General features: G+C 39.7%; 3 protein-coding genes across 3 annotated transcripts; 1 reads left to right on the forward strand and 2 right to left on the reverse strand.

The window, feature by feature from the left end:
* Positions 1 to 2,575: 2,575 nt before the first annotated feature.
* LOC138594969 (N-acyl-aromatic-L-amino acid amidohydrolase (carboxylate-forming) B-like) lies at positions 2,576 to 8,759 on the forward strand. The gene is made up of 7 exons (XM_069666263.1): positions 2,576 to 2,648; positions 3,830 to 4,056; positions 4,193 to 4,385; positions 5,512 to 5,605; positions 5,691 to 5,798; positions 6,334 to 6,446; positions 7,895 to 8,759. The coding sequence occupies exons 2-7, from the start codon at positions 3,830 to 3,832 to the stop codon at positions 8,087 to 8,089; spliced, it is 930 nt and encodes a 309-aa protein (XP_069522364.1). The 5' UTR covers positions 2,576 to 2,648; the 3' UTR covers positions 8,090 to 8,759.
* Positions 8,760 to 10,420: 1,661 nt separating this feature from the next.
* Positions 10,421 to 14,351, reverse strand: cldnd1b (claudin domain containing 1b). The gene is made up of 5 exons (XM_069665839.1): positions 14,246 to 14,351; positions 13,390 to 13,941; positions 13,148 to 13,249; positions 12,688 to 12,825; positions 10,421 to 11,416 (listed from the first exon to the last, which is right to left on the reverse strand). The coding sequence occupies exons 2-5, from the start codon at positions 13,673 to 13,675 to the stop codon at positions 11,196 to 11,198; spliced, it is 747 nt and encodes a 248-aa protein (XP_069521940.1). The 5' UTR covers positions 13,676 to 13,941; positions 14,246 to 14,351; the 3' UTR covers positions 10,421 to 11,195.
* Positions 14,352 to 14,864: 513 nt separating this feature from the next.
* On the reverse strand, positions 14,865 to 22,727 carry glb1 (galactosidase, beta 1). The gene is made up of 16 exons (XM_069665856.1): positions 22,567 to 22,727; positions 21,880 to 22,049; positions 20,694 to 20,844; positions 18,911 to 18,971; positions 18,730 to 18,824; positions 18,462 to 18,642; positions 18,166 to 18,224; positions 17,950 to 18,071; positions 17,796 to 17,836; positions 17,599 to 17,711; positions 17,367 to 17,441; positions 17,155 to 17,244; positions 16,929 to 17,042; positions 16,249 to 16,380; positions 15,725 to 15,958; positions 14,865 to 15,524 (listed from the first exon to the last, which is right to left on the reverse strand). Exons 1-16 carry the CDS (start codon positions 22,615 to 22,617, stop codon positions 15,240 to 15,242), a joined length of 1,974 nt encoding a protein of 657 aa, XP_069521957.1. The 5' UTR covers positions 22,618 to 22,727; the 3' UTR covers positions 14,865 to 15,239.
* Between the last annotated feature and the right edge of the window lie 713 nt (positions 22,728 to 23,440).

The raw sequence follows: 23,440 nt of genomic DNA on the forward strand, positions 1-23,440 counted from the left end.
GAAGTAGTGATGCGTTCAGTAACAAAAATCCCCCCCTGTCGCCCCCCACAGCGTCAAAGGACACGAATGCAATCTGAGAAACACTGAACCGACTTTCACCTGTTGTGTCTTATTTTTAGACAAATATAAACCGATGTTGTTTGTACACAAAGTAGCTTTAAATTCTTACATTTATTATTGGTGTGATCTGTGTGTGCTCCGCTCTATCAACCTGACCCTGGAGGTTAATGTTGCTTCCATTTTTAAGTATCTGAGCTGTATTTGAATCCATCAGATTAATTGATTTTCAGGATACAGTTTCTAGTTTACAGTCAAACAGTTCAACAGGAACTCAGCTCAAATATCAGAACACGTCATAGTGCACTAAACTGGTTAACCGTTCTGTTTCATCCCTTATATTATAATGGCACAGTGATACGAAAAGAATGCGTTGCGTTATAAATAAACTGGTGAGCCCTCATTTCCTCCTCTGTCAGAACTGTAATCCATCCTCTGGGGAAATCTGCACACGTCTTGTTGGGTTTGAGAGGTTTTTTTGCCACCTTCTGGCAGCAAACATGAACAACGTGTGTAAGCATGCTTGTGTCTATAACCTTTAAACAAGCAGCTCAAATGGGAACTGCTTAATGCCCCTTCAAATTAAAGTATGATCTTGTTACTTAAATATACCTTCTGATATAAGGGTTAAAAGGTTAAAGGTCAAAAGAGAAGACAGACATCTCCTCTGGCAGCAGGAACAGTTACAGCTGATTTATTTATTTATTTAAGACATGAGGTGAAATCCACTGGATTTAATTGAACCAGCAGAGAGAATGAAAGGGTGAGAGACGGAGTGAACAAGCGAAAGGAAGCAGCTTATAATCAAGAGACTGATCCGACAGGATTACATGTCTAAAAAGAGATTAGGCTTCCCTACAGAGAGAGAGAGAGGTGGACAGGAGCGGAGGGGTCACACGGAGGGAAAAGATATAAAAGATGTGAGGTAATCAACATTTTGATGTTTACTAGATTAGTGGTTCCCAACCTGAGGTTCGGTAGCTTTCCAACGGTTCACAAGATGCATCTGAAGGGTCACAACATAATTAATGGGACAGGAAAGAGAAAAAGGACTTCATGCTTGAGCACAAATTCAGTGTTTTGGACTACTCTTTCATTTTTTACTTTTATGTGAAGTATGGGATGTATTTGTCTCTTTAAATCTAAAACATTAATCACAATGACACAGTGTGAAACGTTTAGAGGGGAAAAATGTAAAGATACGCTCCTGATGCCTGTGACAAGGGGTCACATGACGAGACACTGCTGTATGAGAGTGAAAATGGTTGATGACAGTCTTACTAGATCATTAAAGAAGTCATTTTAATGCAATGAGACAAGGTGAACGTGTATTGGTGTCACTAGATTATGTCAAGCAAGAATCTAAAGTTAAAGACTGAGCGTGGTCAAAGAAAGTAGAACGTATCTATATGTAATGTTTCGTCTGGTGTCCCTTTAAAAAGATCATGACCTCAGCTGGTGCAATAAAAGTAATAAAATATACAAGCAAAATATAAAAGTATACAACATATTTGAATGTAATCTTTCATGAACAAGCAAAGTCAAAGTAATTGTAAACTATTGTGTGTTTACTGCTGAGAGTTCCTCCCTAAAGCGTCCTCTTTAACGCTGCACAGTGAACACGAGTCTGTTTGCAGAACATGTAATTTATGTCGCGTATAAACCTGGCATGAACTTAACTGCACAATAAAAATCTGAGCTGATATCTTTTCATATCATTCTAGTCAACATGAATGAAACATTTAAAGACAAAAAGTGGGACACAGCCAGTCCGAAGGTGTTTAAACAATAAATACTATATATATATATATATATATAGTACTCAATAATAGTTTAATAGTACAAGTTCCAACTAACGAGCTAAAAGGGACATACGTCTGTTGTTGAGCTCTCTGTTGCTTGTTTATTGCAGTGATTTTTTATTTACTGTACATTTTATTCTTTATATTATACGTTTAATATGTGTTGCTGTGAGGCTGCAAACCCGTCTCTTCATTTTGAATTAATGTAATGAGTATTTGATGTCTTGGAAAATCATGAAATAAACCAGACTTAACAAAAGTAGACACAAATCCAACTTTTTAAACTGTTCTTGACAGGCTTTTTACGATGGGCCACCGTAATCAAACACCCCTCAGCTGCAATGAATCGTCTTTTCTGTCAGTAGAGGCAACATTTAAGCAACTTTACACAGTGATAGTGTCGTTGTAGTTTTTGTGCATACCTCACACCCCGGCCCACAGGGCACTCAGAGCGGCTCCTGCTGGTTTGGTAGAAAATAACACGGAGCAACTTCCTGTGACATCACAACATGTCTAACTGCTTGAAATTTGATCTTAAGAACATAAAGAGGAGGGCTGCAGTAGAGCAAGCAAACACAAGGAAGCAGGAGGGCCAGCTGTAGATGCAAACATCCTGTATCTGCATGTTCATTAACTTGTGTGTGTGCATGTGAATAGTTAACAGTTGCAAAGTAGCTTTTCTACCTGCAGGTTGAGAAACATTGCATTAGTTGTGTCCTGACACGACTCCTCTCTCTAAGTTCAAAGGTTGCTGAGGCTCGGTGAGTGCTGAGCAGAGCTGACTGAAAGGTAAGACATGCAGCCATGAGCTTTTTGTTTCGTATGCATTTCATGCACATTTTGTCGCTTAACATGTTAATGTTTGTGTGTTGTTGATCATGTAACTTGATCTCAGCAGAACAGCTGCTGTTCAAAACATAAACAGACTGTGGGTGTTGACACTCAACTGGTTGTGAAAAATACTCTTTTAGCTCCTTGTATTCACGTCTTATTTGTTCCTCTGTTTTTATTTCTCTATGGCAAAAATTTTAACTCTATTAAGGCCTCCTGTGTCTGAGAGAGTCTGTTTCTTCTCCCACATTGTGGCTGTTTGGCATGACATCTGGACCAGAATAGAAGAAGGCGTTCCTCTTTGAATGAATATTGTACTTGGTGTTCTGTAATGCATACGCTGAGGATGGTTGTGCAAACATCATGCAACAGGAGCGTATTTTGTTGTCACTTACAGATAAACATATTTGCAGTTCCCATCACTGTCCACGCTCGCATTGTTTACATTTAGGTTTTTTTTGTTCACATTTTTTTGAATACTACTTCAATGTACAAACATTTGTTTACATTTAGTTTACGTTTGTATATGAGACAAAGTTCGGGATAAACTTTGGGTAAGTCCCACAGGAAAGTCTGTAATTTGGCGTTGAAAAGTCTGCATCAGAGCTCTCACACAATGGGTGATTTGACAGTGGGACAGCACTAAGCAGTCACACACTTACCGGGAACACGCCTCAAAGTGTGTGAGTCTGTGAGTGTGGAGATCGAGATAGGGCCATAGACTTCCATCCCTGTCAGTGAGGATAGACACATATGTATGACTTTCACTGGCAAACAAACTTTAAAGGTCATCTTAAATTGCAGCACCTACAGAAGATTAACAAAGTCAACATCCTGTACATTATTTACTGAGCTCAATGAATAGACGACAACAGACCTTCAATTTGGTGTGAGAGGGAAGTTATCTCCTCAATCATTCACAAAACATACAGACTGAAACCGTGTCAACGTGCCTTTCTGGTTCCTTTGTTCTCTCTGGTTGATGTATAACACGTTTTAAACAGGTTTTGGCAAACTTCATGAATGTGTATGTTTACCCTTTAACCTGGCTTGCTGAGGTTCAGACACAGGGATAAGGGCTAGAAAATAAGAAAGATAAGAGAACACTCATCCGACAAGGTCTTCTTTCCTGCCATCAGATGGAGCCCGTCTCTTTCCCGCCACTGTCACGTGTTGCCATTTGTGGTGGCACCCATGGAAATGAGATGTCAGGGGTGTACATGGTGAGAGAAATGCAGAAACAGAGGGCAGATCAGGCTGGATCTGTTTCTGTAACCACCGTCATGTCAAACCCACGAGCTGTGGAGGTCTGTAGAAGATATGTAGAAACAGATCTTAACCGCTGTTTCACAGATGCCTTGTTGAGGTAAGAACAATTGTTTCAAATCTAGTTTGGCCGATCAATAAATCTGCCTTGTAAAAGCAAATCAAATAAAACTGAAAACAGCAAGAAAAGAGTATTCTTCTATGACAAAACTCTTCTGTACATCTCCTGGTTGCAGCACCCCCATAACAGAGTCCGCACCCTACGAGCTGAGGCGAGCACAAGAGCTGAACGCTCAGCTGGGGCCCAAAGGAAGCAAACAGGCTGTGGATATGCTCTGTGACCTCCACAATACCACCGCCAACATGGGCACGTGCCTCATCATGAACTGCATAGACTGGGTCACCCTGCACATTTACAAATACATACAGGTCAGTGCTTTATTGAGTCATCGGGACCTTGACTGTAATGATGTCAAAAACAATGTTGAGCCTAAAGTAACCTGTGGGTCTCATAATCTTCAACTTTAAGGGTACTAATTATGTGAACAATTTGTATTAATCTCTTTGTATTTACATTGTGTGAATAACATAAAAGGTGAGACCTGACTTTCTCGTTGCCCATAACAGCCTGTGAACAAGTTTCATGTAAAGGCCTCAGGATGGATTTGCCAGGAAAATCAAAAAGATGCAAAGTTAAGGTCCGCTCCTTATTAGCTTGCGTCTCTTCAGCACCCTTTCAGCATCGACAGTGTACAACACAAGCTAACATTAGCTTTGAAATGGAGTGCGCTCCAACATAAGTCCACATAATCACACACAAAAGTGTATCCAGTGAAGCTTGTTTTGTTAAAAGAGAGAGCCCAGTTTAAAGAAATATGTTAGTCAACTATGGTAACAATGTAACTTTACTAAGCTCATCTATGAACACAATGTCTTTCAATCACGTTTAGTTTCTTGTAGCCCTTTACACCATTTTTGCTAATGCCCAGGATGCTAACTCGCATGACAGCAGACAATATAAAGCGCAAACAGGAAGCTAGCTGCAGTTAGCTTCACAGCTACTGTTGTCTGTATCATTTAGGATTTTCTGAAAATTCAAAGTGTGCTAAGTTTCAATATTTTTAATTGTACAGATAATGCTGCACTTTATTTACACGTGATATAAAGAATATTCTAGTAAACTGAGAGATGTCAGGAGTCTTTATGTTCAGGAAAACATGGGAAGAAAACTTTTTACTGTATCTTTGAAGCTAAATGCTAAAATCAGCATGCTAACATATATTCTATGGAAATGCAGATGATGCAACTTTAATTTACACTTTTTACCAACTGATATTTGCATGTTAGCATGCTAACATTTGCTAATGCTTGGAAATATATAAAAGACCCCAAAGATTAGGATTCATTGTCTCAGGACAACACACATTTAGAATTATCCATCATCTTGTTCTTGAAATATTTGCGACATTAAATATACAAATGTATTTGATTTAAAGCTCAAAAGTCTGTACGAAAGCATGCACTCCTGTTCATAGTCTACTAATTTTGTCTTCAGAGCAAGATGACCTCCTCCCCTGTGAGAGCAATCCTGGTGGAAAATCTCTCGTCTGAGGCTTATTCCCTGGACTCAGTGGGCCAACATGGCTTCTGTAAGTATGTGTTTCTTTGCCTGGAAGGTAAAACTATTTTTCAACACCTGACAGAGATGGGAACACATTCTCTTTTTCCCTGCAGCAATCGAAGTTGGCCCCCAACCCACCGGTGTGGTCAGAGCAGATATCTTTAACATGGTGAAAGAGGCAGTGGACCTCACAATAGAGTGGCTTCAGGGATTCAATTCTGGTAAGAAAAAAAACAGATATTTGTATTATATATTCATCCAAATGACTAAAAAACAACAACAACAATAACAAAAAAGAGCAAAAGAAAAACATAAAGTTAATGACTTGTGTTGACAAAGCATTTGCTGTTCTGGCTCCTGGATTATGGAGCAGATCAGCACACATTTGAGTGTTTTAAATCACAAACTTGTTATACTTAGACTTTTTCCTGTCATTATAGCGGGGGTTTTTTTACACTTTCCAATCCTGGTTATAAAATATTATACATAATAATGGTTTTAGTGATGTCTGCCTCTGTGATTTCTGTCTCTACCACAATACATTAAGGAGGCAGCACTAATGTCGGAAGCAGGTATCTCAAAACCTGCCCAAATCAAACTTAAACTATCTGCATTTGCACTATACCTCTTAGGAATAAAAAATGTTCTCTATGGTTTAGCTGAACCTTTTCAAAGGCATTAATACCTCTGTAACTGTGAGTCTCTTTGTGAACACCAGCTTTACTGCATATTACTCACACTGTCCTTTGCCAACAGGTCGTACTTATGAGGGAGGAGAAGTGGAAGCATACACTTTTGTGAAGAGTGTAGATTACCCAAGAGACCCTACAACAAAAGAGATTACTGCTGCCGTACACCCCCAGCTGCAGGTACAGAACAAGGACATCTTCATCTAAGGAAGATACATGCACACATATGCCTTCACTTAAAGCAACTATAACAGTTATTTCTAAAATAACAATGTTTTAAATGTGATACAGATGTAGAAGTGCAGCTCCTAGTGATGAACATAGAGACTTATTACGCAAATCTGCAGTTTATTGAGATAGTTTCAGTCGTTGTTTAGTTGTCTGGCCCACAGCAACAAAGCTTTTAAAACCAAGTCTACAATACCTTCAGACACAGTTGGTAAATCATGGTGAACAAAGCAGCTAAAGCTAAAAAAACACAACTCCAAATAAATGCAAATCTTGCTGTGTAACTATTGGATGTTTAAATAACTATTTGCCAACAAGTTTGCAGAATGAACTTAAAACGTTGATGATAAGTGAATGTTGTGCTAACAAAGTTGCCAGTGCCAAAAAAATGATTTAACAAAGAAAAGCTAAAAAAAACTATTAGCATAAAGGAAAACAAATGTGAAACTATTTGTTGATGCTACATAATAGTTCCATATGCACAGTTTAAATTACGGATGCACTGATACCGATACCAGTAATGGGCGGATACTGAGCTCAAGTACTCGGACTCGTAAAACCACGTCAATACAACTGCACCTGATACCACTTTAAGGCTTGACGTTAGCCTCCCATTAGTTGAGCAGGTAGGCGGATTAGGCGCATGTCAGCAGTTTGGAGATATTTCAAAACAAACGATAAAAAGGAGGGCAGACTGCAAACTATGCACTGCTAAAGTGTCGAGAGGAGGGGTCAGGAGACGAGCAGATATGACACAGATCTGTGTGTTTCTCATGCTCTGTACCTGGCTCAATAAAATTGCGTATCTGTCCGTATTTCTGCGCACAGTTACCATAAAGTATATGTCTCCACATGTGAATGACACGAGCAGGAGCCTGCGATCAGTTCATCATAGTTTATAATAACGCAGCGCGGGGAGGTTGTTTAATATCGTTGATCTGTGTGTTAATCACGTGGATCTTTCTATCTGTCTGTCACTGTTAACAGACTCCAGTTTGATGTGTAGTTCGTATATTTCACAGATAAACACAGAGCTGTGCATCAGTGAACACTGTGCTTGTGCTCTCCCCCTCTCAGCAAGTCTGCATCACAGTTTTTTATTATATGATGTTTTTTTAAAGTCTAATGAAGGTAAATGATGCTACTTGTATATTAATATAAATGTATTCGGGACAGCCCTAGACCTCATATCAGTACTTGATATCGGCAAGTACCCAAATGTAAGTACTTGTTATTGGTCTGAAAATAAGTTGTATCGGTGCTTCCCTAGTTTAAATTTATAACCATTATTCTTTTTTTTTTTTTTTTAAACTAAGGACAAAGAGAATATGCTATATCTGCTCCCAGAAGCTCCCCTGATGCATGATGATTCACCTGTTAGTATTCTCTACCTTTTACAGGATAATGACTTCAAGCTTCTCCGACCAGGCGACCCCATGTTCCTGACATTTTCTGGGGAGACAGTGAAGCATGAGGGAGAAGAACTCTACCCTTTCTTTGTAAACGAATGTGCCTACTATGAGAAGAAGATCGCTTTTCATTTAGCCAAGAAGATCACTTTGACCGTCCCGTCCATAAGTGTGAAGAAGGACTGAGAGTACGGAGGCAAAAGAAGGCCAAGATGTACAGGATCTCGATTTTAGATTATAATCACAGAGGAAATGATGATGCACCTCATGTATAATTACTATTTTTAATCATCTCAAATGAGCAAATGCAGAAAGTTAAGCAATAATGATTAAATAATCTACAGATGCCAAAAGCAATATTATGATTTACTTCTTGTATTGTTTACAAAACCAATCCAAGCGCTCTGCAAGAGTACGTCCTCTGTGAGGCTTCAGAGGTGGCTCGTGTTACAAACGAGTTGTTTTTGTACTTGACTGATTAATATTGCACATATTGAATCCTCAACCTCCTGTATATTAAGTAGACTAGAATATGAATTTTTTTTCACTGTGAAGATAATGCAAAACACTGCGTGATTAAATGTTAACATGGACCACTTACTGTAAGATGGTGGCTTTTTAAAGATTTTACAAAACCTGAATTTCAGTGGATCTCAGTCGCTCAAAATGTGATTGTCAGCCAAAAAGAAGTGTTAATATTTAAAGCAAATATATAATTGGGTATATTGTGAGTTTAAAATCTACAATGGATCCTTGATGTTTTTGTTAGGATGGAGATAATTTAACCTGATTGATTACACCTGTTAGTATGGACATAATGAATAACAAATGATGACCTGGACCCAAAAAGTGTTAAAATTAAAAATACTGTTGACAAAATGTGTCAACAATGTATTTTTAATTCAATAAAATCTAACTGTTAAACAGCTTTAGTGTGGGGTTTAAATCTGGTTTTATAGCAAAGCAGCTCTACTGTCATGCTAATTGTAAACTAGCTAGCATATAGCTGTGAGGCAGCTCTTTAGCACAGCGGCAATCTCGGATCCCATCGGCTATAGTTTGAGACGATAAAGCCTCTGGGGAAACTGGTGAACGTGCCGGGTGGTAAGCGATAAACGACTTCCGGTCGAGACTTCCTTTTCCACGTGCTGCATTGTTACAGAACGCGAAACTGTTTTCTTGTGATTTACTTGTTATTAATGGGTCTTACCTTTGCCGAAATTTCAACATCATGATGCAGATTTGTAAAAAGTGAAAATTCAAGCTTTGTCAGGTCTGTCCTCAAGACGAGAAGAAAACGTTTAAAATACTCGATTGTTGGATGGAGGTCGGATCGATGAGATGCATTCGAGGAAGTCGGGAAATCTGGACGCTGGACGACTTTCGTGACACAGCGAATTCATCTCAAGTTAAATTTTAGATCTAGAACGGATCTTAGCTGAATTTACATGCAGATGTCTGTTTATAGAGATTAATAAGAAGCTCAATCATCGTCAGATCACACTGATTGGAGCCGGGATGGCATTACGGTGGATTACATTCTGCCTGCTTTTGCTCTCCTCACAGACTGTTTTTCTTGCATACAGTCTGCTGATACGTAATTAGTCAATATTACTCGGACTACTACAAGTGAAACCAGAACACTTGCCTTCCCGGAAATCCACGTCCCTGCCTACAGATTCCACTGTAGACTATTCTACTATGTAGAATCTGTAAATAGAGATTAGCGGTAAATCTGTAGCATCAGCATGCTAACATATACTAGCAATGACTGATAATTGCTGGCAACAGTCTCTTGACAGTGTTGACATTTTACCACATTCATTGACTTATTTGAGCTTAATATCATGCTAATAGATTAGCACAAGCCTATGCACAAAGTGCAGCTGGGGCTTCTGGTAACGCCTACCTTAGCTAATGTGGCTAAAACTAGCAGAAGATCAATGTTAATTTTATATAATTTCACTGAAAGGATTGACAACATTTTATTTTTATTTTATACATTTTCATTTTATTTTTTATTTTGGTAGCTCTGTTGCGAAATCATACAAAAACACCACCAGTCAACATGTGTTGAATTTATTAATAGATAAACAGGTACAGTGTGTTTAAGAACACATAAAAACACTTACAAAAGCCAGAGTGTATACACAACAGACACATAACAAAACATTGTGACACAAACATCACAATTCATTTTTTGGTGCTATGAAGTACGAAATTCATTAAAACCCTTTTTGTGACGTAGTTTCATTGTGGTTTTTGTTTGCCAAATAAGATCTTTGCAATGTGAATTATTACTTAACACACCAGTGTCTTTGACTCTGGAATATATTGATGATAAACATTTAAAAGGTTTTGATCAATGCAAATCCTATATTTGGCTGTCAAACCAGTTGGGTCAGTAACTGATGAAACCAAGTAACTAGGATTAGAAAAACACCTGCAGCACTGCAGCAGCACAGTGAAACTTGACTATCACAAATGTTAAATGGCAGTTGTACAACAGTTGTATGCTGGGGTTGAAACATTATAATTAAAATGTTATAGAGATCACAGTTTTTCTCAAGTGGCATCAAATTGAAACAGTTTTTTACATTCAAATAAACTGTATAAATAAACACCAGACCTATGAACATAGGGCACATTGAAGATGAGTGGTTAGTTTTAAGAGTTACATTTATATACCACAGACTGAAATCAACAACTACCACAGATGGCAGAAACGTATTAAAAAGGCATGCACAGCAAAGGCTGGATTTGTAAGATAATCCAAAGAAACCCTCACAAAAAAAACAAAAAGGCGGCTTTTGAAAGTCATGCACTCTAAGTGAAACTTCCGTGTCGTAGAAGAGGGAAGATCTGACATTTGTGCAAGTTTATAATCTGTAATTGATTTAAGGGCAATGTGGTGATGAGCAGCTTTGAAAGCTATGGCAACTTAAACAAAGGCAAATAAAGTACTGCACAGCAACACAAGAAGAATTAAATCAACCATAATATCTGAATCATGCTTTTTAAGATACATATGAGGTGAAATAATAGAACTCAAAGATATGAAACCCCTATTTATGAGCACTTATGATGATTAGCTGCAAAATGGTTTGGTTCATTTCTGCTATACCTGATACTAAGTGATAGGTTAATGTATTTTAAGATTGTTACAGATGAAGTGAAAAGTTACAACCAGTACAGTTCTTTGATTTACACCCTGTTTTGTTTTGGTTTTTTTAATCAGAAACTTTTCAGACCAGTAGACGGTTTTAAGGTAAGAAGTTGTATTAGTCTTTCTTTAGGCTACTCTGTAAGCAGTCATGCGGGTGTAGCTTTTGCGGTGACTCCTGGCCGCCCACAGGAACAAAGCAGCTGCCATCATCTGCAGAGGGAAGGAGATGAGGGCGAGGTAGAGAGACCAGCCCAGCGAGCCCTCCACCCCCGACGGTGGTTCTGTGTACTGTTGGAGCAAATCCACCCCGGCCAGAAAACAGCAGACGCTTCCCAGAGTGCACAGACCTGACGAGTGGAGAAGACATTAATGATGCACACTATATGTAAGGATAAGAGAGCAGAATAAGAGATACAATGTGAATTTGTCAGCTTATATACAGTGTGTTTCAATTAAAATGGAATTTAATGCCAACATTGCGGCCATTAAGAGAACATAGTGGCAAATCTATAAATAATTTTTAGTCCCAGAAAACACTTTGAGAGATGGGAGTGAATCATAATAAGGAAGGTAGATCTTCAAGGACCATGTATTTAAAGTCCCGGCTGTATAACTATGTACAATTTTAGAGTTAAAAAAGAACCAATCTAGACCGTGTAGGTGTCCCAGTGTCATGAAAAAGCCGTGCTGGTGGACCAACTTCATACACAAGATCTTTATGGTAGAGCTGGCTCTACCAGCACAGCTATGTTAGACCAGCAGAGACCTGAGCAGCATAGACCTGCATCATTTACATGCTGGCATCATTCACACTGTGCCATAAGGGAGGATGCATGAAAATCTATTTTGATTTTGGCCAAATCAAAGTGAAATTAATTTGATTTATTGTATATGATCTGTAATAAACCACTTTTCTAATATGTGCTCTATTTGCAGCAATGACAGTAGTGTGAAACTGACTTGTGAAGCTCATAAGAGTCCGGAAGAATCAAAATAATCCAGAGTAGTCTGTAGTTGTTATGCCTTTATCATTCTGTCAAAGTACAGATTTCCAGCTGTTTAAAATTGTGTTTATATTACCAGAACAGGGAGAAACTGAGAGGAAGAGGACTGGAGGGGGCTCCGATTTTGTACTTTACCAACTGAAAGCATGTAGTTTCCCATGACAAAAAATCACATTGCAGTGCATTCAAGGCCCTGCGTTTTCTTCTGTGAAATAAGCATGTGACCTGTTTCGCCCTTCGAAGAATTGGAATCGAGAATTGTTAAGAACCAGAATCGATAAGCAGAATCAGGCCTCAGTTTTGAAAGTACTGTCCACAATTCATAGAAAATACCAGTGGGAAAATAACTAGTGAAAAGGCAGCACCTTTTAAAGCCCATTCAAACCTGACACTTGGTTAACGACTATGGAGCAGGTTAGGTGTTCAGCATACTGCCAACCCTCCTGCAACTTCATCTGTGTCTCCTGTTTACATAATTGTCAAGGTGGTGGTAAGTTTCTAACCCAAATCCTAATGTCCCTTCAGAAGTGTGTGGACAACAATCATAGATGCCTTGACATATTTTCAGTTTCTTTCTGTGCTTGAAAGAGGGGATATACGATCATCTTTCTCACCTGCAAGTAGATGGAGCACTCCAACCCCCAAGGTGGGTGTGAAGCTGCGGCAAAGGCAGGCACACACCCCAACAAGGCCACTCAGGAACACTAAAGCCAGAGATACCAAGGGCAGGAGAAACTGGCACCTCCACAAGTCTATAAAAAACAAAGAACATTGACTAAAAGACTACAAACCAAAACATGATCTTATGTTCAAAGATGGCAGGTGACCATTAGGACAGTGAAAGGAGGGAAAGGGCAATATGGTGACAACTTGAGCATCAATCTGAAATGTAGAGTAATTTCTGGAGAGTAAATTTAAACTTCTACACAAATTTGACTGATCCAAAAAAATCAATAAGCTTAAAGGGGGGCTATGCAGTAAGTTAGTGACTAAAATTCTTCTCCAACTGGTTGCCTGGTTAATGGCATCATACAGAAAAATTTAAAGCTACAGGGATAAAAAGGGGCAACTCACATGTTCTCAACAGATCTTCTTCACTGTTTCCTGGGTATTTGTACTTTGGAAAAAACTGCTGAGGAAGAGTGAAGCTCACACACTGCGTCTCCATCTTTGGATCTAAAGTCAGAATCAGAAAGCATAAATTCAAGTCACTGACATTATATACTAACACCCAATGATATGAAATGCCTTGATACCAAGGTACCATATCATACCACCATATTCAGAGGTGATATATTTCAGACAGAAAGTCATACCAGGCTCTTTGAACCAGTGTGTCTGGCCAGGCACCAGGATGCACCTCCACCACAGCCCCAGGGTGCCGTTCAGGCGGAACATGGTGTCGCTGTAGGTCTTCTCATCAAACTCTCCGTTGACAAACTCATCTCTGAGCTCAGAGGCGTTGCTCCCCTCACGTTTAACAGGTGGAGTGTTGTACTGGTACCAGTGCTGAGTTCCCACTGCCACAGAGAGGTAGACTGTGGCCAGCAGGCTCAGCACTGAGCCGATGACCAGAGCTGTGGCGTAGCGGTTGTCCACCATGGTTTAGAGGAAGACAGCTCGTTTGGAGCCTTTGTTTACACAGAGAAACTGCTATCTGATTAAAAAGACGTTAGGCTACCACAATGTGAGGAAGCCTAGGTTGTGTGGTTAAAAATATTTCCTTTTGGAGTTTGGGCACCAGAGCATGTTAACTAGTGTCAGGTAGTATAAAAGTGTCAGAGTAACATAAACATTGCACTCTATTCAGTCATGTTGCTCCTCTGCTGCATGTTGAGCAATGTCCCAAACCCAGAGGCGTTCACAACCTGCGGACAAAATCAAAGACACACACGTGTTAACGCTGTATTGTTGTATTATATCTGGTTTACTTGGTTGCTTAACTAAGAAATTACGAAATAATCTGTACTTGGCGAGATAGAAATGTTACAGCCCACAGTTCCTTACATCTAACAACAACAAAGACAGCTTCCTCAACTGAGCGACCAGGTAAACGTATCACAAGCTAGCTGACATAATCACAGTTAGCTGTAGCTGGCTGCTTTAGCACCGCAACACGTAACCGACAACGTTTCGTAAAATATTTCCTTCAGTATTCTGTTTTTTTTTTACCTCATCTTTCTCAAACAAATGACCGATATTGGTGTTATTTCTCCTAGACGATTTTCCCCTGCAGGCCTCCGCCCTCTTCTTCTACGTTGCTAAGTTTTCTTCTTCTATTGTTTTTACGGCAGTTAGAGACCAGCGTGTTAGGTTCGTTAACGCCATCTAATGCTCCGGGGGAGGACTACAAACAAAATTACTTTTCCAGTGGATCGTGTGTTTGTAATATAGTTAAAGGAAATTTGAAAAAGAAAGAAAATGATCGCATGTCACTTAAGAAGGCCTTTGTTGTCTTTATAGTAAAGTCTTGAATTCCAGCCTTTCTACTTGACTAGTTTTTTTTTTAATGTGTGTTCCTTTTTTAAAATATTTTTTTTTACCCTTTGCCTTTATGAAATAGTGTTTATCAAATCGTGCAATAAAGAACTAATGAAATGTTTTTCTGTGATTAATATATTTCCCAGGTAACTGCAATTCCTCACTAAGACACAGTTAAGGCATACATTTTCTCCAACTTTCCCACAACAGACAAAAAACAGCTTTATCAAGACAATATGTTTACCTAACACCTTGTCATACAAAAAAGGGAGATCATATTAGTGTTTTCAAATCAAGTTTTTATTTCCTGCTTTAAAAGGCATGTGCTTAAATTAATCAGACAGGTTCAGATTGTTCACAAAATACTTTCAAAATGAATAAAAGCTCCAAATCAGGAGTCCTTCGATGGATCTGTAGTTGAATGAAAACACATATAAACTGTCCCTGATATGTTTTTCACATATAAAAATATAACATTCTCTTTAATACAGGCTCAGTGATGTTTAGGCAATGCTTGGAGTGGCAATAATCCCAGAAAAAACATTTGAACGAAAAAGGGGTAGAGACGCATTGAATAAGAACACTTTGAATCTTTGATACCATGTCTCTGACTCACATTCTTAATGGTATCACAGCGTGTTTTAAAACAAACCTACATCAAGCTGACACAAGTGCTGATTTGAGTTCAGTGAATATCGCAAATTGATTTCTCTTGTGCAGCACCGAGTTCCCTCAGTTTCACATACGCATCGCCTTCGTGATGAGCCTGCACTGTTGCATTTAGGATGGGTGTGGAAGTAAACTCCACATTACACGTCCCTGAGCTGCAGGGAGCCTCCTCCAGCTCCAGGACCGTCACGTTGTTGGGTTGAGCTGTGCTGAGGATATTGGCGGGGACGAAAAGTGTCACCTGAGGACCTCGGCTCGGCCAGTAACGTCCCAGGTTGAAGCCATTAATCCAAACTTGACCCTGAAATAAATAAATAAATAAAAAGACTGAAGTCCACTTTATTGTCATTGTAACTAAGGGATTCAGCTTTATGAAATAAAAATATCTTCACGTGTATTTGAGAGGCACTTTATATGGTATAAAATACCAGGTAGACCTTTAAAAACACTTCATACATGTCATTACTTTACAGATCTTCAGAAGGGCAAAGTGTAACCTGCCTTCCTCCATTGGGGCAGCTTGATGTAGGTGTCCTGCGGGAGGTCTGGGATGCCATCAGGAATGATGAAACTTCCCTTGTAGAAGGCTGGAAGGGAGAGAGCAGCGAGCGGTGGAGGATCCGTTGGTTTTGTTTCACCAAGAAGGCCCTGACTGACCGCTTCATCAATACTGAGGCTGTACATTATCCAGTCGAGGAGTGTGTCCGCCCCCAGAGTCAGGTTGGACACCAGACCCTGAGCAACAGAGGAAAAACACACAGGAAGAGCACAGGGGGAGCCCCAGGCAAGTAAGACACAGGTTTAAATTAATTATCATTTTACACCAGTTGAGATTAATAATGACACCCCAGCTTGTTGAAAGTAAAGTAAAACAAAATACAACAATAATTTAGTTGTGGTGAAATCTAACCACTGTACAACCTGCCACCTGAAAAACAGGTAGAGTCTTCTGTGTCACTCAAACGCATAAAGGCTACAGTGTGTCAAAGCACACACAATAACTTCAAAATGTAGCTGGAAAAAACCTTAAAGTCGTTGATGCCTTTCCCGTAGTTAATTCGGCCCATGTTCTCCACCAGTATGTCCACCTGACTGCCAGCTTTCCCCGTCACATTGACTGTTAAGGCTTTGTTCCTTTCAAGGATCCCCACCGACACCTTCAAAAGAAATCAGCACAGTCACTCATGTTGGCATACTTCAAAATCATATCACTAAAAACAGAGTTTGCTAGCCAGGACTTTTGTTTTCTGGTGTAATACTTTAAATGCTTTAAAATGATGCAGACACATATTTCAGATGCTGCCAAAGTATTGAGGTATGGGGACCAGCCTGTGAAAATTTATCTGTGAAATTAGATCAAAAAGGCAGGTGCATCAACCTGTATGATTTACCTGATAAGAAACAATAACCCTGCATTCACAAGGTGTCGGAATAATGCAAAAAATGAGCGTGCTCAAATTGGAACAACATCTTAAAAAGATGGAAGATTTTGGTAGACAAAAATAAATGTTGGCATTTCTTGCATATCAATTGTTGGCTAATGCTAATTCTGAGCATTAAAACACAACATGTTGTCTCTGCAGCGTCCACGTTGTTTTCATATTACGACTTAAAGCTTGTGAACACACGGAAGTTTGGATGAATGACTTTTGAACGTAGGAAATAGCACCATGGGTGGAGCACCTAAATGCAGCATGAGACTCACCCCGTCCACTGACACATACGCTCGGTCATGGATCCCGTTCAGTGGAGACGACAGTGGTGTTGGTGTGCTGCAGTCAACAGGGAGAACAGTCCTGTAGAGCATGTAACCAAAGGCCTACAGGACAAACAAATAATAGACTCAAATCAACGACTTAAAACAGCAGAAATTGATTGCAAAATATTGCTGTTGTTTTTTACTACATAGAATAAAAAATATTCAGTGATACCTGGTTCAGTTCAATGAAAGTCTGAGGATACATGCTTTTGACCGGGCCGGAGAAAGACAGCTTCTCTAAGGCATCTGATACCGTCTGGAGCTGTGGCAGCAGAGAGATGCTTCTTTATATTTCAAATTAGGTCTTTTAATGATGAAATGTATAAATTAAAGGTTTTAGTGACCTGAAATGCAGATACAGGGTTTAGAGAAAATAACAAATACCTGTGTCATCACAACAGTCCCGTATGAATACTTTGGAGTTGTAGGTGGTATCGGCCCCGCTGGTATCTTGTTGTACTGTTGTGAAAAGATACATCAATTTTTCCATTTCACATAAAGTGTGCTCTTACAAAAAACAAAAACATAAAACTAATTTTAAGTGTCGTTATTCTACACAGCATACAACTTGAGTGATTTTTAAAGCAAAAACAGAGGCCTGCGTTAGCCTTCTTACCATTCTGATCACCTCTCGAATAGTATAGTACTTCTCTGTGAGGTCTCCTGCTTCGGAGAGCGGGGCGTCGTAGTCGTAGCTCGTGGGCTGCGGGGCGTAGGGTGAGTTTGCACCTGAGGTGTCAAGAGGCAGACATGAGGGAATAGATCTATCTGGCTTTGCTATGAGTCACTTTAAATGATGACACGTGCACTCACCATTCCAGTATCCAAAGTTTGTTCCTCCTATGAACATGTATCTGAAAGATGGACATAAACAAAACAGAAATAGATTAAGATCCCTCCTGAAATTGCCCACTGTCTATATGTCGCATCAGTGTGTCCAAACCGTCACAGAAATCTGTAAACTCACAGGTTGACGTTTGCTCCCATGGCCAGCATCTCATTGAGGGACTTGGCGACTCTGGCAGACGACACGACGGAGTGATGTGACCCCCAGTGGTCCAGCCAGCCTGTGTAAAATTCTGAGTTCACCTGTAACCACAGGAGGGAACCGTATGAGCGTCAGAGAGGGGAAGCAATGTGCTTTAACAATCACAGAGTAAATAGTATCAATGGAAATACTTGCCAAAGGTCCGTGAGGTTCAGCGTGTCTCTGTGCCTCAAAGGCTGCAGTTACATTTCCACCTGAGAGATTGAAGACGCACAGCTCACATGTTAGTGGCTGGCTTCCTCATGACCTCTGACTAATCAACAATGTGACATTTAGTCAGTGTGGAAAGAACGAGAAGCTGAGCACTCATGTAATGTAGCTCCTCTCAGAAGCTTTTACAATTCAACCCTTACTCAAGATATCAACACAAAACTTAACCTTTAACTAGCTTCTAATATTTGCTGTACATTTACTGAACACCTGACACCCACCTGGCCCAAAGTCAACAGTGGCGTAGAGGTCTTGTATGGAGCCACACTTGAGGTAGTTGAGCCCAGCTCCATCAGTGGTGAAGAGCACAACCTCGTCACCCAGGTAGGACCGGAACAGCTTGGACAGGTGACGCATGTAGTTGTAGTCGCAAGCAAAATAACTGCCGTATTCATTCTCCACCTACAACGCAAAGGCATATTTCAGGGATACGTCTCATAAAACAACAAATACAAACCTGCATGAATGAGCCGAGAACTCCACACTCACCTGCACAGTGATGATAGGACCACCGTTCTGGTAGAGATACGGCTTCATCATCGGCAGCAGCTTCCCCATCCACTTATCTACCGCTGCGATGTAATCTGACAAGTACAAATTGTAGTGCTGTACTGCAGCAGGCCACTGTGATCGTATTTAAACATTCATTCTGTTTGCCTTTGACTCTCACCTGGATCTGAAGACCTCAACACAATGTCTTTCTTGGTGAGAAGCCAGGCGGGGAGCCCACCCTGGTTAACAGAATGAAGCCAATGATGGCAGCAGGTTTGTCATGTAAGGTCAATGGCACAACAATAATCAAATAACCACATGAAGTTTGAGTTCAACTGAATATAAAGTGATGCTGCCCCCCAAATCCACACTTTTAGTATCAAAAAGCAACTATGCACTTAAAATTGTGGCTGTAAAGAGCAATGAATGTGGTCTGTTGTTATACCGAAGAACAAACATTAAACATCCATTGATACATCACAAAAATACACACATTATTTAGTTTGTTCTTTTTTAAAAATAGAGGCCATTACCTCATTTATCCCTCGAGATTTAAATAAAGTTTGGATGAATGAATTAAAAAAAGCACCTTCTTCTGCGTGTGCGCACACTCACCATGTTGCAAACACTCATACTTGAAGTATTTAAGTAAAGTTACATACACAACTTTGTCAGCTCAATTCAAAACATGGTTTCCTAATTTACTGAACAGATAACCTGAATTATTAGTGTAGCGTTAGTGGACACAAAAATAAGATAAGATTTTTCACATCAGTAAAACAAGTAACACTATGCCATAACAATACTCCTTTACAATTGCAATATCTTAATTCATAAATGTACTTAAGATGATGTAAAAAGTATAAAAAAGTAAACGTTTAATGTTTTAGTTGTGCGGGGTGAAGATAATGATTTCAGTTTATGTAATGAAGCTTCGCGTTAGTTCATGCAGGACACGAAGGTCATACTCCCCGGCTGTAATCAGCTGTCAGCCTGCTGATTGAATAGTTGTTTCTAATCAGTGACACACCAATCACAGCCGCTTCTTACAACAAGGCGGTCCCTTTAAATGCAACTTCCTTCTCACTCATCCTTGCTACACCAATGCTGCACATGCAACACTGCTGCTCCTGCTGCTGGCAATGCTTTGCCTCCAACCCTTCTAGTCTGAAGCCTGTCTCGATCCTTGCTTGTGTTGCATTGTCGGTCAGATGTACATCGCTTTGGTAAAAAGGGTCTGCTAAATTAATTTGTAACATTGTAAGCCTTTTGCCCACTCTGTATACCCATGGGGTTTTGCATTGCGCTCCCCGGAAAGCCGTAGCATGCTGCTCTGCTAACCCAAGAGCAACCAAACAGCGGAGCCATCAGCGCAAACATAACTGCATTTCCATTTGGCAATAAATGGTTAAATCTATGATGAGTGTTCCTGACTGAACTGTTTGGTAAATCAAATGTTGTGTACAATATAGATCATTAAAATAAATACCAACTATAGTAATGCTTAAGCACTTTGTAACCTTGTTAAGAAAAGTGCTATATCAATAAAGTTTTTCATTATTATTATTATTATTATTATTATTACAGCTGTCAGAAAAATGAAGTGGTGGAAATCATTCTTTCTGAAATATGTTTAGTTAGCAGTATATAATAGCATGAGATAAAAATACTCAAGCAGAGTAAAGGTACCTTAAAAAAATTACAGTAGGCCTACCTGAGGAAATGTACTTCATGTACTTAAGAGAAAGTGGTATGTTTGGTACCATGAGCACTTGATATATTGGATTATCCCCAAGCTGACATGGTCTGACCTGGCAGCAGTGATTCAAATCCATTCTCACTTTAAGTGTCTTCAATGTTTTGAAAAGGGAAGTCCATTTCTAATAAATGTAATTTATGTAATGTAAGAGTTTAATATGTCCTCTGAAACTCTATATGTGTTGACAGACAGGCGCACTCACCATGTCCCACTCTCCACATACGTAGGGTCCAGGCCGAAGGATGACCACAAAACCGATGTCTTGGGCCAGCTGAAGGAAATACTCCACATCCCTGTCTCCACTGAAACTGTAGCGGCCCGGAGACTCCTCATGGTAGTTCCAGGGGATGTACCTTCAACGTACATGAAGTGTCAGTTTATATAGGTCGTTTGTGATGCTAGCTGATATATACACGAGACATGCAGCAACCACCCTGTATCAAGAATGCTCTACAGAGGGTCCTTAAAACAGTACCAACAATTGCGTCAGTGTGTCAAACAAGTGTACTAATGTTCAGATGTTGAACATTTAAAGCCTGTAGGTCAGTCAGGTCTGGTGGGCAGTGTAATGAAGTTATTTAAAGAGCAATTTAATTACAGTTACTGTAATTGTGTCCACTATGATTTCACTTTCAGCAGATTGAGAGGTTTCATTCATTTTTACATGGTCTAACAGCCGGTCAGGAGATGTGTTTTAGTGATTTAGTCTTTATACTAAAAAATGTGAAATACAGCCTCACATCCCAGTGGATTTTTTATCCTGCAGGATGACACATATTAAAGCAGTGCTGTAGTAAAGTTGCAGCTGCAACATCCATTATATTGTTTGTTTGCTATTCTTTCAATTAAATTAAGTCTTTCGGTTTGTAAAGCGTCAGAAAAATGTCTTCTGAAAGCCCAACTTGATATCTTCAAATGTCTTGTGTAATTTGGCCAGCAGTCAAAAACCCAACGATATGCAGCCTATCACAAAAGACAATGCCTGAAAGTTATATTTGATAAGCTTGGGCCAGAGAAATATGGTATTTTAACAGGACTTATCCATTATGAAAATTGTTGCAGATTATTTCTGCAGACTGGTCGCTCTGGCTCTACATAGAGTAAGATCTCAGAAACTGGTTGAGCAAGGAGCCTCTCTCCTTTTTACAACGCAGTACATGTGACTGCTGACAAATGATCCTGGCGAGTGTTCTCAGCACAATCACTTGCAAACATTTGTTAACCCAGGCAGGTATCTCTCAGGCATCAGTCAGTGTTAAAGCCTCCTTCTTGATCGTTTTTTTCTCTTTGAATCCTGCTGAAACACAGCGTGGACCCAACAACAGCCTGTGACTGAGACAACAAATCAAAGTAAAGCATACAGAGAGTGAGACAAGAGGTAAACCTACGTCTGGATGGCATTCAGGCCTGCCATGTACATCTTGAGCAGTCGATCCTTCCAGTAAACTCTGGGGATCCTGCTGTAATGGATGCTTCCTGATATGTAGCGAAACGTTTCACCATCTTTCCGAAAGCAGTCATTCTTGTAATCCACGGTGAATGAACGATGTTCCCCGAGCTGCAGGTCAACACATCACATTTTACTCAGCATTTACAGATCATCATCAGTAGATAACCGAGTCACTTTATGTTGTGTTTAATTGTGTGGTTAAAGTGTCAAGCTTTTATGGCGCAGGTCTGGCACCTTAGCTGACTTTGGACCAGCTGCTGACATTTACTGTCTGTGAAAGGTTTAAAGTATAGTTTACATAGTAGCCTATAGTACACAATATACTTAAGGGCTTGACTTCTACATGATTTAACCAAGTTATGTTGAATCATTTGACCAACATCAGTGATGTTAATGTAGCTTTAGCACACCCAAAAAGTATTAATAAATCAGATTTACATTTATGCAGTGTTAGTCTATGTATTTAAATATCTGGTCAATCTTATGGCAAGATTTAATCCTGTGTTGTGAGTGTAGGTGGCTGGGCTTTCATAAAACCGGATCTATTATCATTTAAAGGCACGATGCTACATGAACAGCTCCTTCAATATCGAGATTAAAAGTCGTAAAAGTTACCGGTACTTACTGAAAATGCAAACAGCAGCAGCAGTATAACTGCAAGTCTGAGCAGAGACATGATGCGTCCTCACTTGACGCCTGACGTCCGGTTTTCAAGGTAGAATTGGATCAATGTGGCTCTTCATTAAGTGTTTGCTCACACAGAGTTAGCTACGAACGGTATTTACTTCCCTGAGTACAATGTTTGAATGAGTGTGCCATCCTGAGGTGCGGAAGTAAAATCATGTGATGCATTGTATTGGTGTAAAAATGCACTGTAATCAGTAGGTGGCAGCAATGTGCCTTTTTTAAAACTTATGGTACTTTCAGTAAGGCACATAGGTTATGATCGAAGAGGGAGCAGAATGAGTTGCAAAACAAACTTAAAAAACACAATATCTACGCTAAAAAACGAATGACACTGAATATCCACACTGCGGAAAGTTTATTACACTCTGGATCTTTTATTACTGCAAACAAAGACATTTGTCAACATAAATTATTAAGAATTTCAAAAACAACCTTAAAATGCACTGAACACTGCCTGGCTAAATCATACATGGATCAACAAACAGAACAGTGCTTTGTGACCTTTGGGTGTAAATGTTAAAACAGCGATTTCAGTCTATTATTTCTCGGGATGCAAGATATTATCGGTAATTAATCGATACCTGCAGATTATGGCTTGAAAATGACATATCGGCATCGGCAGATATTTTCCGCCGATTGCACAACACTTTAATTATGCCTAAATGCTCGATGATTATTGATAAGAGCTTGACGTAATGCTACAACATCAACTCACCGCAAGTGTGCATGCGCGTGCACTGCCTGCGCCACGCCCTCTCCATCAAGTGTGAAGAAGGGTTCAAGATGCGGTATGGCAGTTTGTCTAAGTTGTA

The sequence above is a fragment of the Semicossyphus pulcher genome, unplaced genomic scaffold, assembly GCF_022749685.1.
Source record: "Semicossyphus pulcher isolate SPU_LCO1_2020_fin unplaced genomic scaffold, fSemPul1.0.p SCAF_17, whole genome shotgun sequence".
Lineage (NCBI taxonomy): Eukaryota > Metazoa > Chordata > Actinopteri > Labriformes > Labridae > Semicossyphus > Semicossyphus pulcher.